Consider the following 12,309-nt stretch of genomic DNA (forward strand, 5'->3'; position numbering starts at 1 on the left):
TAAATGAAAGCTCCTCAAGAAATTATTATTATCAGACAAATTTTGTTTTGAGATATTGCCTAACGAGACCGAGCAACATCAAAAGCATAAAATTATATTTCCTTTGCATTCAGTGTGGTTATACAAGCGTAAATAAATTTGATTAATTATTAATAATATTTAGGTATCTACCTACTTAATTAAATGCGAAAGAAACGCATTTCTAAAGAAATACTGCCGTAAGGAAATAATTAGCGCGCTAACGAGACCGGGGACGTTCAAACGAATGAAACAGGAATAAAATGTAAATGAAATAATTATATTTGAACTGGTGCGACATGTTGCGACTTGCGAGTCACTCGCCGGAGTCGCTGGAGTCGCTCGTACGCGCCGCTTGACAGGACTGGAGTGGAGTTTTGCTCGCTAGGAGTTACCGCACCTTTGATATGAAATTATAATTAAACTGAAACTTGTAATCAATGTTACATATTTTCACGCGTGTAATTATATAATGATTTATTTATTTAGCTATCCTCCGCGAAAAGCCGACGAACCCATGCAATTGCACGTTGTAGAGTCAACATCTCCTGAGGATGCTTGGTTTCGGGGAGCAACGTACGTAGAGAGTATTTTGTCGGACCTGGGTGACGTTGTCGCATGGGTTCGTCGGCTTTTCGCGGAGGATAGCTAAATAAATAAATCATTATATAATCATGATGAACTTCCGCAAAGTAACGCCTACTTCTATCCAACGCTTGTAGTTGAGTTCATATTCCATTGCAATAGCTACTCCATGTAGTATGGTATTTTTTTCAGTAATTTTCTTCTATTTCTGATCTAAATGAAACAATACATATAATATGTTGAGTAAATAGAGAATTTCTAGGTAAGCGTGATACGAAAATATACGCTGTATCATTTTATTAATTGCTTACCTTCCGGCGTGATTGCGAAGCTAACTAATAATAGAGGTAGCCAATCTGTAGCGATATTTTGGTAACTATGTTTTTGAACCTTAACCGTGCAATTTTTGAATCTGCCTTTGTCTCTGTCTGTCTTTCATATAGATTATAGACAGATAGATAAAATGAGATGAATGCAAAACTCACGCTGTCGAATTATAGAAACATCGTAACAGCTGATTTGTGTGCCAGAGAACCCTGTAAGCAGCACCTAAGTACGATCAATATAGGTAATGTAAGTATATTTGCAAACTTTGTGCTATGTTTCAAATCTATGCGTTAACTAGCATTTTGGAATCGCTTTGGGCCTTATTGGGTTTATGGCTTGGGTGTTTAGAGCCGATCGGTTGTTTAATGGGGGCACAATTTGCGTAAGCGTTGCCGCTGGTTGGGATAATCGCTTGACGCACGAATTATGTACATACATTTGGGTAAATATGCCTTCGGATAGCGGAAGGGCCAATATTTATTGCGCCTGTACCGATCGCGGGACATAAACTAGCGACAACGAAGTAATCTAATCAGCCTTCTAATATTATAAACGTGAATGTTAGGGATGGGCGCATGGACGTAATTTAATTTTTGCCTTTATAAAGCACGGATTTAGGCAAAACTTTACAGTTCAACTACTTATTAGCGGACCAAATCGCAAACAGCTATCGGCGGCAAGCATAATTGTTTTGCCGCTTAAATGTAAGATATTCTTTAGAATAACACTTGGGCTATTTTATTAACATAAAATAAAGCACGACAAGCGAACCTCGTGCTGAGTGGAGGAGTACCATTTTGGTACCACAAACATCCATCTTTTTTGTTTTATACCTTTTAATTTTAGTGACTTTATTTTAATTATTTACTGGTTTTTGTGTCTTCTCTGTATTGTGTGCGTGTTTCAAATAAACATTTTTTTCTTTCTTTATTTTCTTTAGGGTTTTAAGTAGTTTCAAAATAACTTAGGTCTCGTAGAACGCATTGGCCGTTGTTAGTTATTACCATAGACTTGCCAAGATTTAGCATTTTTAATAATCATCAAAAGAAATAAGTAACCATATACCTACTTATGTAGTTTCACCAATATTACGTTTGTCACAATCGCAAGATGGCACAACCGTACCCAGTCTACCCTATGGATATAAATAAGCGTTTATAATTTTAGGTAGTACTTACTCGTACTTCCGTCATTCCAAGTCGCTACAAATAAAAAAAACAGTTAGGTTCTTTTTTATAAATTTAACGAGGGGCTACTAGCTAGCTTTTTCTGGCAAATCTCCCATAAACAAAAAGCAATCTCCACTCATGAGAGTACTTACTGAAAAACTTCAAAGGCCCTCCCGAAACCCATTACATCTGCGGTAAATACAAGTTCTCTCGCAGCCTAAAACTACTCGACCCTCGGAATTAACCCTAAATTTCAACAAACGCCGCGAACAAAAATAGTGACTGCACGAGGATTGTGAAAGATAATCCGAGGTTTTCTAAAACAAAAAGTTAAGCTTTTTACAAACATCGCATGTTTAAAAATAAATACCTGTGTTTCTGCTTCTGGATTTTTATTATGAGATTTTTATTTTTATTTATTATAATTTCAAAATAAGCATAGAATTGGTTTTATTAGTTGGTTTTATGAATTTCATTCATATTATAACAATTATAATGTCAGAATAATCTATATCTATACTTCTATACTAATAATATAGGTAAAGTTTGCAAGTTTAAATTCTTTGTAAGGGGTAATCTTTGGAACTAGGTACTTGTCCGATATTAAAAATTCTTTCACCAGTAGAATGCTACGTTATCGTGTATTACGTTATTAATATATACATTTTATTTTATATTTGTATCATAATATATAACTACTGAGTTATCACGGGTTTTCTCGTACAGATCGGACCGAAAAACTTACTTATTCGCATGCGCTGCCTCAACCATTGCGTAAAATTTAAATTAATGTAGGTATGAAGGTTCTTTGAAACTTTCAAAGTTCAAAAAAGTCCGCGGCACCATATATCTATCTTTTACTTAGACCATTGGTCTAAGATCTTTTATATTTTAGCAGATATAGTACCTTTTATACTAAAATAAATTGTTTAAATCATATACCTACTAAGCTTTACGTCATTATATTTTACTCTATTTTTGATAAGGATTTAAGTTTAGTTAACTTAAATCCTTATCAAATTAAATTACCTATTTAATAATCACAAAGATATTACCTATAGTGATAAGATTTGCCCTTATCACAAGGGTATTACCTATAGTGATAAGAATTAAACTATTTACGAATTAAACCTTTTTCGTTTTAAAGTAGGCTACTCACAGAACACTAAACTCCTCTACTACTCGTAACAGAAAAAAAAAAAATTACTTTAGTCCCTAGAGACTGAAATGCTAGTTTAGCTCCGCTGTGGAGTGGTAATATGAGAGTCTTTTTTAGCAAAAGTAGTGAAAAAATTGTTTTTACATTTTTTATCAATTCGCGTAGGTAAAATATTCGTATAATATTATGTCAGACCACAATACTATGAGTATGCATAAAATGAAACACACCATTTTATACGTCAAGCTATCCTTTCAAATGACAATTAACAATTTGACATTTCAATTGTCAAAGTCAAGTCGAATTCCCCGCGCCGCGATGCAAAAGCGTCGCTTTCGTTGATTTGGTCTAAACTCAAAATTATTGTTATTCATATATTTACTAACTAGTTAAAGTGAGTGATAAGTGTATAGTTAATAGAAAAAATGTTGGTGCTATTTGAAACCCCGGCGGGGTACGCAATATTCAAGGTAATTCTTCACACGTGTTTATTCTAACCTATAAACCACGCACTAATTTGGTATGATTTCCAAAAAATACGTATAAATTACTTATTTACTTTATACTATTTACACCCACTGAAGGTAAAGTTTATTCTAGTGCTAAATGTGTACTATAATTAGTGGGCTAACAAGAGATTTTGGCAAGTTAATCTGTTGCAAATTTTATAACATTTATAGTCAGATTGAGTAGGTATTTTAAACTATGTAAACAAACAAAAACAGCTGACTCAGGTTTGCTCAACATTTTATCATTATTTACGAATATTATCATGAAATAAAACTTCCTGTGGTAAACAAATATTTTTTTAATTTTATATTCCTATATAATATATCCTGTTATTTATCAAACAGATAATGCTTCACTTATATTAAGGGTTCCGTAGGCAATAAAGAACTCTTATAGTTTTGTTTCTTTATTATGTAGAAGCAAGCATAAGGTTTCCTCGACATATTTAAACACATTAATCAAAACGGTTTTCTCGGAGGACGATAAGGGTGATTGATTCGTACGTTTCTTTTTTGGTGACGGAAACAATAGCAACGCGGAATAACTGCTCCGGCTAGTACCAGGCTCCGGTTCACTAATTTTCGTACTAAACTAAATAAAATTAATTAATTAAACTGATAAAAAACCCGACTGCATAAATGATAAAAAAACTGAAAAGAAAAAAAAAGCTCAGTCCAGAAGTGTAGAAAACAATTAGAAAACAGTCGGGACCTATTATATTGAATAGAATTTCGTCTACATTTTTTATTAGGTCCCGACTTTAGTTTGATCAATTTTTATATCATTTATGCCGGGTTTTTTATATTTTATATTTGTTTAATTAATTTCTTTTAGTCTATTTTAGGTGTTTTATAACTACACTTCATAAACCTCGCACCTTATAGTCGTCCGCCTCGCGTATTATGTATAGACTTAATTAATATTAGAATTAATAAATAACGTTTTCCTAATTGTAGTTTTTTTAACATGGCCATGATATACTATTTTGAAATTCTCACAAAAATCCCTTGAATTTGATTCGCATGTTGAAATATTCACAAAAAAAAAAACTTCACCCCGATTCTATAGCGTCTCACAGTCGTCTTGTTGGTTTTTTTTTTCTAATTTCACCTATCTAAGAACACTTGGGTTATTAAAACAAATCTAACGTTATCTGAATTACGTAAACCCGTTCAACGGTTTGGAAGATATGAGGTAATAAAGAATATTACATACATACATACAAGATACGCGCGAAAAACATAACCCTTCTTGCAGTCGGGTAAAAACAGTAAACAAACAACAAATAAACTATAATTAACAATAACAACGAAACGAGAACAAAACGAAATAACAAAAATTACAAGGGAAGAAAATACGCACGACAGACTGGATTTAGTTAAAGAATCATTAACGAATACTGATATATAAGTAGGAGTATTAGTCATAGACAGCAAATAAAGTAGTGTTCTGTGCTGTGAAGTGTGAACTGTCAAATGTCAAATCTTCTTTCACTTATTAATACAAAATCAAAAAAATTATCATAGTATATGGTAATTCTGCAATAAATGAAAGGTTAAATTCACATTAAAATAAAAGAAATCATCGTTTTAATTACAACTTCTTTCTTCTTTTGATATGAAAATACGACATTTATAAAATAATTAACGTTATAATTTAATTTTATAAATGCACATTTAATACCCATAAAACTCAATATCTTTATTTTTCATAATGGTTTGTGACTCATGTCTGCTTGGGTTCTTTTTATGTCGTTTGTATTGTTTTTGTGAAAACTCTATATATTTAACATAGAGGAATTAGAAATGGAAATGGATCGCACCCAAATGCAGCAACAAAATTGTCTGTCGTTTTTGAAGGGTACGAGGTAAACTCAGTCATCGATAATATTTACCAAAAATAAATAATAAATTATTTAACAAGAATAATATAATCTGTACACAGAATATTAAATTAATGGATCGATGTTTTGCTGTTTGTTCGTTCGTTAGAAGAATAGTATCTATTTTTCTTTTAGATATGCTTGTTTTTATTACAAATTTATTATTTATTATAATTATGTTTTTGATGACCTCCGTGGCGCAGTGGTATGCGCGGTGGATTTACAAGAAGGAGGTCCTGGGTTGGATTGGAGGTTTTCTTAATTGGACCAGGTCTGGCTGGTGGAAGGCTTCGGCCGTGGCTAGTTACCACCCTACCGGCAAAGACGTACCGCCGAGCGATTTAGCGTTCCGGTACGATGCCGTAACCGAAAGGGGTGTGGATTTTCATCCTCCTCCTTACAAGTTAGCCCGCTTCCATCTAAGACTACATCATCACTTACCATCAGGTGAGATTGTAGTCAAGGGCTAACTTGTAAACAATAAAAAAAAAAATCTTAGATTGCATCATCGCTTACCATCAGGTGAAACTGAAATCGAACGTCACGTCATCTTTTAGTGAATTAGAAGTTGTTGACCATTTTTCATGCCATTGAACTACTTACTACACAAACCGGAATGATTAGGGAGTTTTTTCAGTCGACGAAAACGATTACAACAATGAAACATCGATACGATATAAGTATACACGCGTTAGATCGTTGATTGATTGACAGAGAGGTAACGTCTTGCGAGGCAGGTCCTTCTATAATTAGTCCAAGATAATTAATTAATTGTATGTGAATCCGGGCTCAAAAGGGCTAGAACCCAGAGCCGTAAAGCTTATTATTAAAAATAAAATGTATGTAAATCGAAACGAAAAGTGTCGCTTAAAAGAACCTTTTTGAGTAGTATTATTGTTGTGTAAAAAACCTAAAGTTGTGGACTATAGTACTTATGAGAGATACTACAATTTTGTGTAAAAAGCTGCGATGGCTTTTGGAAATGCTTTAATAGTCGTTCATTTATTATAATTATGGTTATTCATAAATAATGGGTTGATATTTGGTTTTGTTTTGGTGAATAAAAAAGTTTGATTATCAAAATAAAAAATACACTCACAGGACGAGGAAGCAATCAATTCACAATTATTTCAAATAGAAAACTCCCCATTCAGTAGGTAAATTTTCATGGATCCTTGCTTACGAAACGTGTACCCCCATTTTTATGTCATATCATATACATAGACTGCCTTTGAGTCTCCAGTAGACCCTTGGCGGTCTACCTGGACCACCTTGGGAATTGATGCTCTAGAGCTAGACTGTAACTGTAAACTGTATGTAATTTTCAAGTTTCATAAGAAAGTACATAAATAGTTTATATTAATTGTTCCTTTCTTTATAGTTACTTGACGAGTCAAAGTTATCTGAAATAGATAATTTGTACCAGGAGTTCAACACACCCGAGGGAGCAGCATCTGTGTAAGCAAGAACATTGTTATAAAAAGATATTTAAGACCAGTTTTACCACCTTCTGTTATGTGTTGGATAATCATAAATTGTATTACTTGTAATGTCAAATGATAAAGACAAAACTTTGATAGATACTTGGTAAATAATTTGGTAAGAGTAAATGTTGAATTTAATTTTTATTGTAATATTTGTTTCAAATAAAGAGAACACTTATTAACATAAAAAACACTTATCAGGTGGTGAAATTGGTCTTTCAGCCTAGTTTGGACTATTTTAGCATTTTAGTCAAGTAGCATACTAAACTATTTGCTACAGCTCAAAATTTGTTCACATTTTGTTTGAGTACAGTTCACAAGTGAGTGGTGGTTTGCAAGATGAACAACCTACTACGCAATAAAGTATGAAATAAACTGATTCAGCTAATCACAATTGCTATAATAGAAGAAGTGGATGAGGAAGTTTGTGTGATTAATAAAAAGAAGCTATGTGTATGATGAAAATGAATATTTTGTAACAAATTTCTTACTTAACTACTTTAAATAGGTTTATTAATTATATTAATATCAATGCCTTGATGTTACAACTTATATGGATGTCAACCTGTTTTAACAGCCTACTACAAGGCCAGGCCTCTCCTTAAAGTAGAGGGGAATCCAATATGTTTATATTTATGTAATTTACTCTGGCTTATTACGTTTTATACTAAAACCATACTCAATGTGCACTGTTTACCAACAAACAAATTAAATATGAAGGTACATGTCATTTCATAACTTATTTATTTTAAATTATATATCGTTTTTTATAAAGTTTTATTCAAAATATTTCACACTATAAAATTCACTATATATCTAGTTGTTATAAGCTCTTTAATCTTTATTGGTATTAATCTAGGACAAGTTAATTATAATTTTTAGTAGATGTGAAATGACTAGCAATTTCTAAAATAAAAGAATTTCATTGGAATAGAATAGTTATATAATTTTTGATTAGTACAGACATTTTATTGAAAAGATATATTGAATAAAATGTCTGTTGATATTCTAAAAAGATATTTGTATAAATAAACTAAAGTGACTGTCTGTGATTTCAAAATATGTCTGGAATGGTTGATCCGATTTTAATGGGACTGTCACTAGACGATAGAGGTAGCTTGATGTGTCTTTTTTATTATGAAGTTCATAAAGTCTATATTATTAAAATATACCTTTTTTCACAGAGTAAAACTAAAAAATTTCATCAAATTTGAAGACACTACAGAGGCTTTAGCTGCAACAACTGCAGCCATAGAGGGGAAACTGTCAAAAACCTTAAAGAAAGCCCTCAAGAAACATGTCTGTAAAGATGTACAGGATCAGCTGTTGATCGGCGACGCTAAGCTCGGCAGTGCTATTAAAGAAAAGTTTGACTTGCAATGTGTTTCAAATTCAAATGTGCAGGAGTTGTTGAGGTGTATCCGATCACAGATGGACAGCTTGTTGACCGGCTTACCGAAGAAGGAGATGACCGCCATGGCCCTCGGTCTGGCTCATTCCCTGTCCAGATACAAGCTGAAGTTCTCTCCTGACAAAATAGATACAATGATAGTTCAGGCGCAGTGCTTGTTAGACGATCTAGATAAAGAGTTGAACAATTACGTCATGAGGTGCAGAGAGTGGTACGGCTGGCACTTTCCTGAGCTCGGGAAAATTATTACAGACAACACTTTATTTGTTAAAATTGTAAAGTTAATGGGTACTAGAGATCATGCGGCTAAAACTGACCTGTCTGACATTCTGCCTGAAGATTTAGAGGAAAAAGTCAAAGAGGCAGCTGAAATTTCCATGGGAACAGAAATCTCTGATGATGACATTGTGAATATTCAGAATTTATGTGATGAGATTATAGCTATTACTGATTATAGAACACATTTGACTGATTATCTGAAGGCGCGTATGATGGCCATGGCGCCTAACCTGACAGTGCTGATCGGGGAGCACATCGGTGCGAGGTTAATAGCTCACGCTGGGTCATTGATGAATCTGGCCAAGCATCCAGCTTCCACTTTACAGATATTTGGTGCAGAGAAAGCCTTGTTTAGAGCATTGAAAACTAAAAAAGATACTCCTAAATATGGTTTGATATACCACGCTCAGTTAGTCGGTCAGAGTAGTACGAAGAATAAAGGCAAAATGTCGAGAATGTTAGCTGCTAAAGCTGCACTGGCAACTAGGGTAGATGCCTTAGGAGACGAGGTATCATTCGAGCTGGGGGCAGCACACAAGGTCAAGTTAGAGAATAAGCTGCGACTGCTGGAGGAGGGGAATCTTAGGAGAATCAGTGGCACGGGCAAGGCCAAAGTCAAGTTTGAAAAATACCACAGTAAATCGTAAGTTTTATATATTATTTCTATTCTTTTCTTGCATTTATACTTCCAATTACTAGTATATTTTTAATTTTCTTAATTTTAGTATTTTCCCTTTTTCTAGCAATTATAGAGACTGCTAAGAATAGGTATCATCATTTTAGAATGGGTCTGGATTAACCCAAGGTTCTTATGTCTATGTTTGGCCTCTACAGGCTGTATAAATTATGAAAATCTAATTTTGTACTAAATCTGCATAAGAATTTGCAAAGCATCATAATATCATAACATGTTAGGAATGTTAATTAAGTAATAGTAAATTAACCCATTTTCCAACATTCACACAATATTACACAAAATGTACATGTACAGTTTATGTGAAGTTGTACAAACTCAGTGTCAGTAAGTACAGTATAGCTTATGTCTGTACAGTGAGGTGCACGAGTACCCCGTGGCTGCCGACAGCACGCTGGGCAAGAAGGCAGTGAAGCGAGAGCACTCTCCCTCTGAGGAGGGGCCCGAGAGCAGCAAGAGGATCAAGTTGGAGGAAGAAGTTAATGATGTGAGTAGTTACCATCAACTATCAATAGTTACCTCTTAACAACATTTTAGATTTCTTTTAACACGCTTATATTAGCTTCACTTGTAACTATGTATGTAAGAAAATCTTGGAATCTTAATTTGACCCACTCGCGCGCTCTGAGTTCTGATGACAATACATGACTAGCTAAGAAACCTCATTACAAATCCAATGTGGCGGCCTCCCCAAGATGGCGGGCTGGATGTTTGAAATCCACCCCTATGATATGGATATCAAATGAAAGGGTTTGCTGTCAGAAATACGAAAAAAAAAGTAGTCACGTGACTTAAATCCAATATGGTGGACAGGCCATCAGGCATATTTGAAATGGACCCCTATGGTATGGGTATCAAGCGTGTACTTTAGTTTTAGTTTTTAAACGATTTTGTTCTTTACAATTTAGCATTTGACCTCGATCGGCTCAGCCGGGGATCGAACCCAGAACCTCTCTTCTTCTTAAATCCAAATCCACCGCACATAGGCGCAGAGGCCGTCAAATATTCTATATACAGGATGTTCCGTATTTAATGGATAAAACGCAAATAGTAGATACACCAAAACCAGATAATTATCTATAACTAATTTGAATAGTTTCCAAAAATCCTTAGGGTGACCAAGTTATATTTTTTTAATTACCAATGTATTATCATACTATTTTTATAAATAATGTTTCATTTGTTTTGAACAAGAAGCTTTGAAAACAATAATTCTTTTTCTTTCATTAGATGGCTTCTTCTTCTTCATTAGATGGCCCTATTAAAAAAAAGCTGAAGTGTACCATCATTTTAAAAACTTGTACACTTATTGATAGAAAAATTTAGAAATTCCGAAAAAAATATAACTTGGTCACCCTAAGGATTTTTGGAAAACTATTTAAATTAGTTTTAGATAATTAGGTGATATATCTACCATTTGCGTTTTATCCATTTATTACGAAACACTCTGTAGATACTTTATATTTATGTTTATTCTTGGAGCGGAAGTATTGAGGTTAATCATATAAAGGACAAGATACTTTTAACAAAGATATTATGTATTTCTAAGAAAAGATTTAATGTCCTATAATATAAACACTTTTAAGTCTTTTCAAAAAGAAAAAAAACATATTTCTTAAAACGAGTGTTGTTTGCGAACAGGTAAAACCCAAAAAAGAAAAGAAAGTAAAGACTGAGCCACAAGAAGATGAGGTGGATGGTGTAGACAATGGAGATACTTCGAGCTTAGAGAAGAAAAAGAAGAAAAAGAAAAAGTCTCTACAACCGGAAACAGCAGAGGAAGTTAAAGAAGAGATCAAAGAAGAAGTAAAAGAAGAGCCTAAGAGCGAGAAGAAGAAAAAGAAAAAGCGACAATCGCAGATGGAAGAAGATTAATATTAGAGTACATGTATAAAGAAAAGCATAAGTAGATTCATATTATTTTTTTTAAACGAAATGGAATGTTTTTGTAAACTTTTATAAAATTAAATTTGATAATTCTGTAAATTGATTGAAGTAAAATCTTAATGTGCCAGAACTGATATGATATACTTACTGTTTTAAATTTGATTTACGTGAGTATACGTATGTGTTGCAGCCTTAGTAGTTAATAGTTCAGACTGAAGCCAAAAGGGTAGTAGGTTCAATCCAAACTTTGCAGTTATAGAATAACTGTTTTATACTTATTTGTATACTTTTGTACTATGGAATGTATAAGACAGACTTTAAAACATGTTCCTTATTTACCTATAAAAACAATTTTCAATTTGTCATTAATGTGCGCATTTCAGTATGAAGTATACCTCTTTATTTAGATATAATTTGTTTTAGTTTTAAGAAAAAATGTTCTCGATTATGAGAATTTTTATTAAAAAAAAAATCAAAGCCATTTTTGCATTTTATTTAATTGCTTTGAAATTATAAATTATCCACACGAAAACGTAAAACTAGACCCAATATACATATAACCAGGCAAACAAGCAAATTAATTGATTCATTTGATTTTAATTTTATATGTATAGGTAGTTACATATAATTCTCCTATCACAATGGTTATTGACATACTCTTCGAACCGACTTAACCGATTTTAATGAAAAAATAAGAATACCTGTAAGTTACGAGTCTGAGAGTAGGTTGTTTGATACCCTGATGTCATCCATCTCTAATGGAAAAACAACGTTAGCCGGATCAGTTAGTATTAGTAAACATAGTCTTCTTTTTTTATTCTTTACAAGTTAGCCCTTGAATACAATCTCACCTGATGGTAAGTGATGATGCAATCTAAGAAAGACGCGGGCTAACTTGTTAAGA

At 33.2% G+C, this 12,309-nt stretch overlaps 1 protein-coding gene across 1 annotated transcript; it reads left to right on the top strand.

Moving 5' to 3' along the window:
- The first annotated feature begins 3,532 nt into the window (after positions 1 to 3,532).
- LOC112057816 (nucleolar protein 58) lies at positions 3,533 to 11,444 on the top strand. The gene is made up of 5 exons (XM_024098362.2): positions 3,533 to 3,728; positions 7,032 to 7,108; positions 8,319 to 9,467; positions 9,876 to 10,005; positions 11,160 to 11,444. Exons 1-5 carry the CDS (start codon positions 3,684 to 3,686, stop codon positions 11,391 to 11,393), a joined length of 1,635 nt encoding a protein of 544 aa, XP_023954130.2. The 5' UTR covers positions 3,533 to 3,683; the 3' UTR covers positions 11,394 to 11,444.
- The last annotated feature ends 865 nt before the right edge of the window (positions 11,445 to 12,309 follow it).

Source organism: Bicyclus anynana, chromosome 3 (genome assembly GCF_947172395.1).
Source record: "Bicyclus anynana chromosome 3, ilBicAnyn1.1, whole genome shotgun sequence".
Classification (NCBI taxonomy): Eukaryota; Metazoa; Arthropoda; class Insecta; order Lepidoptera; family Nymphalidae; genus Bicyclus; species Bicyclus anynana.

Excerpts from the sequence above, each read along its gene's own strand:
- LOC112057816 (XM_024098362.2), top strand. The coding sequence starts at position 3,684 with ATGTTGGTGCTATTTGAAACCCCGGCGGGGTACGCAATATTCAAG. Across the intron at positions 3,729-7,031 it reads CGGGGTACGCAATATTCAAG|TTACTTGACGAGTCAAAGTT; the intron begins GTAATTCTTCAC and ends CTTTCTTTATAG. Across the intron at positions 7,109-8,318 it reads CCCGAGGGAGCAGCATCTGT|AGTAAAACTAAAAAATTTCA; the intron begins GTAAGCAAGAAC and ends CTTTTTTCACAG.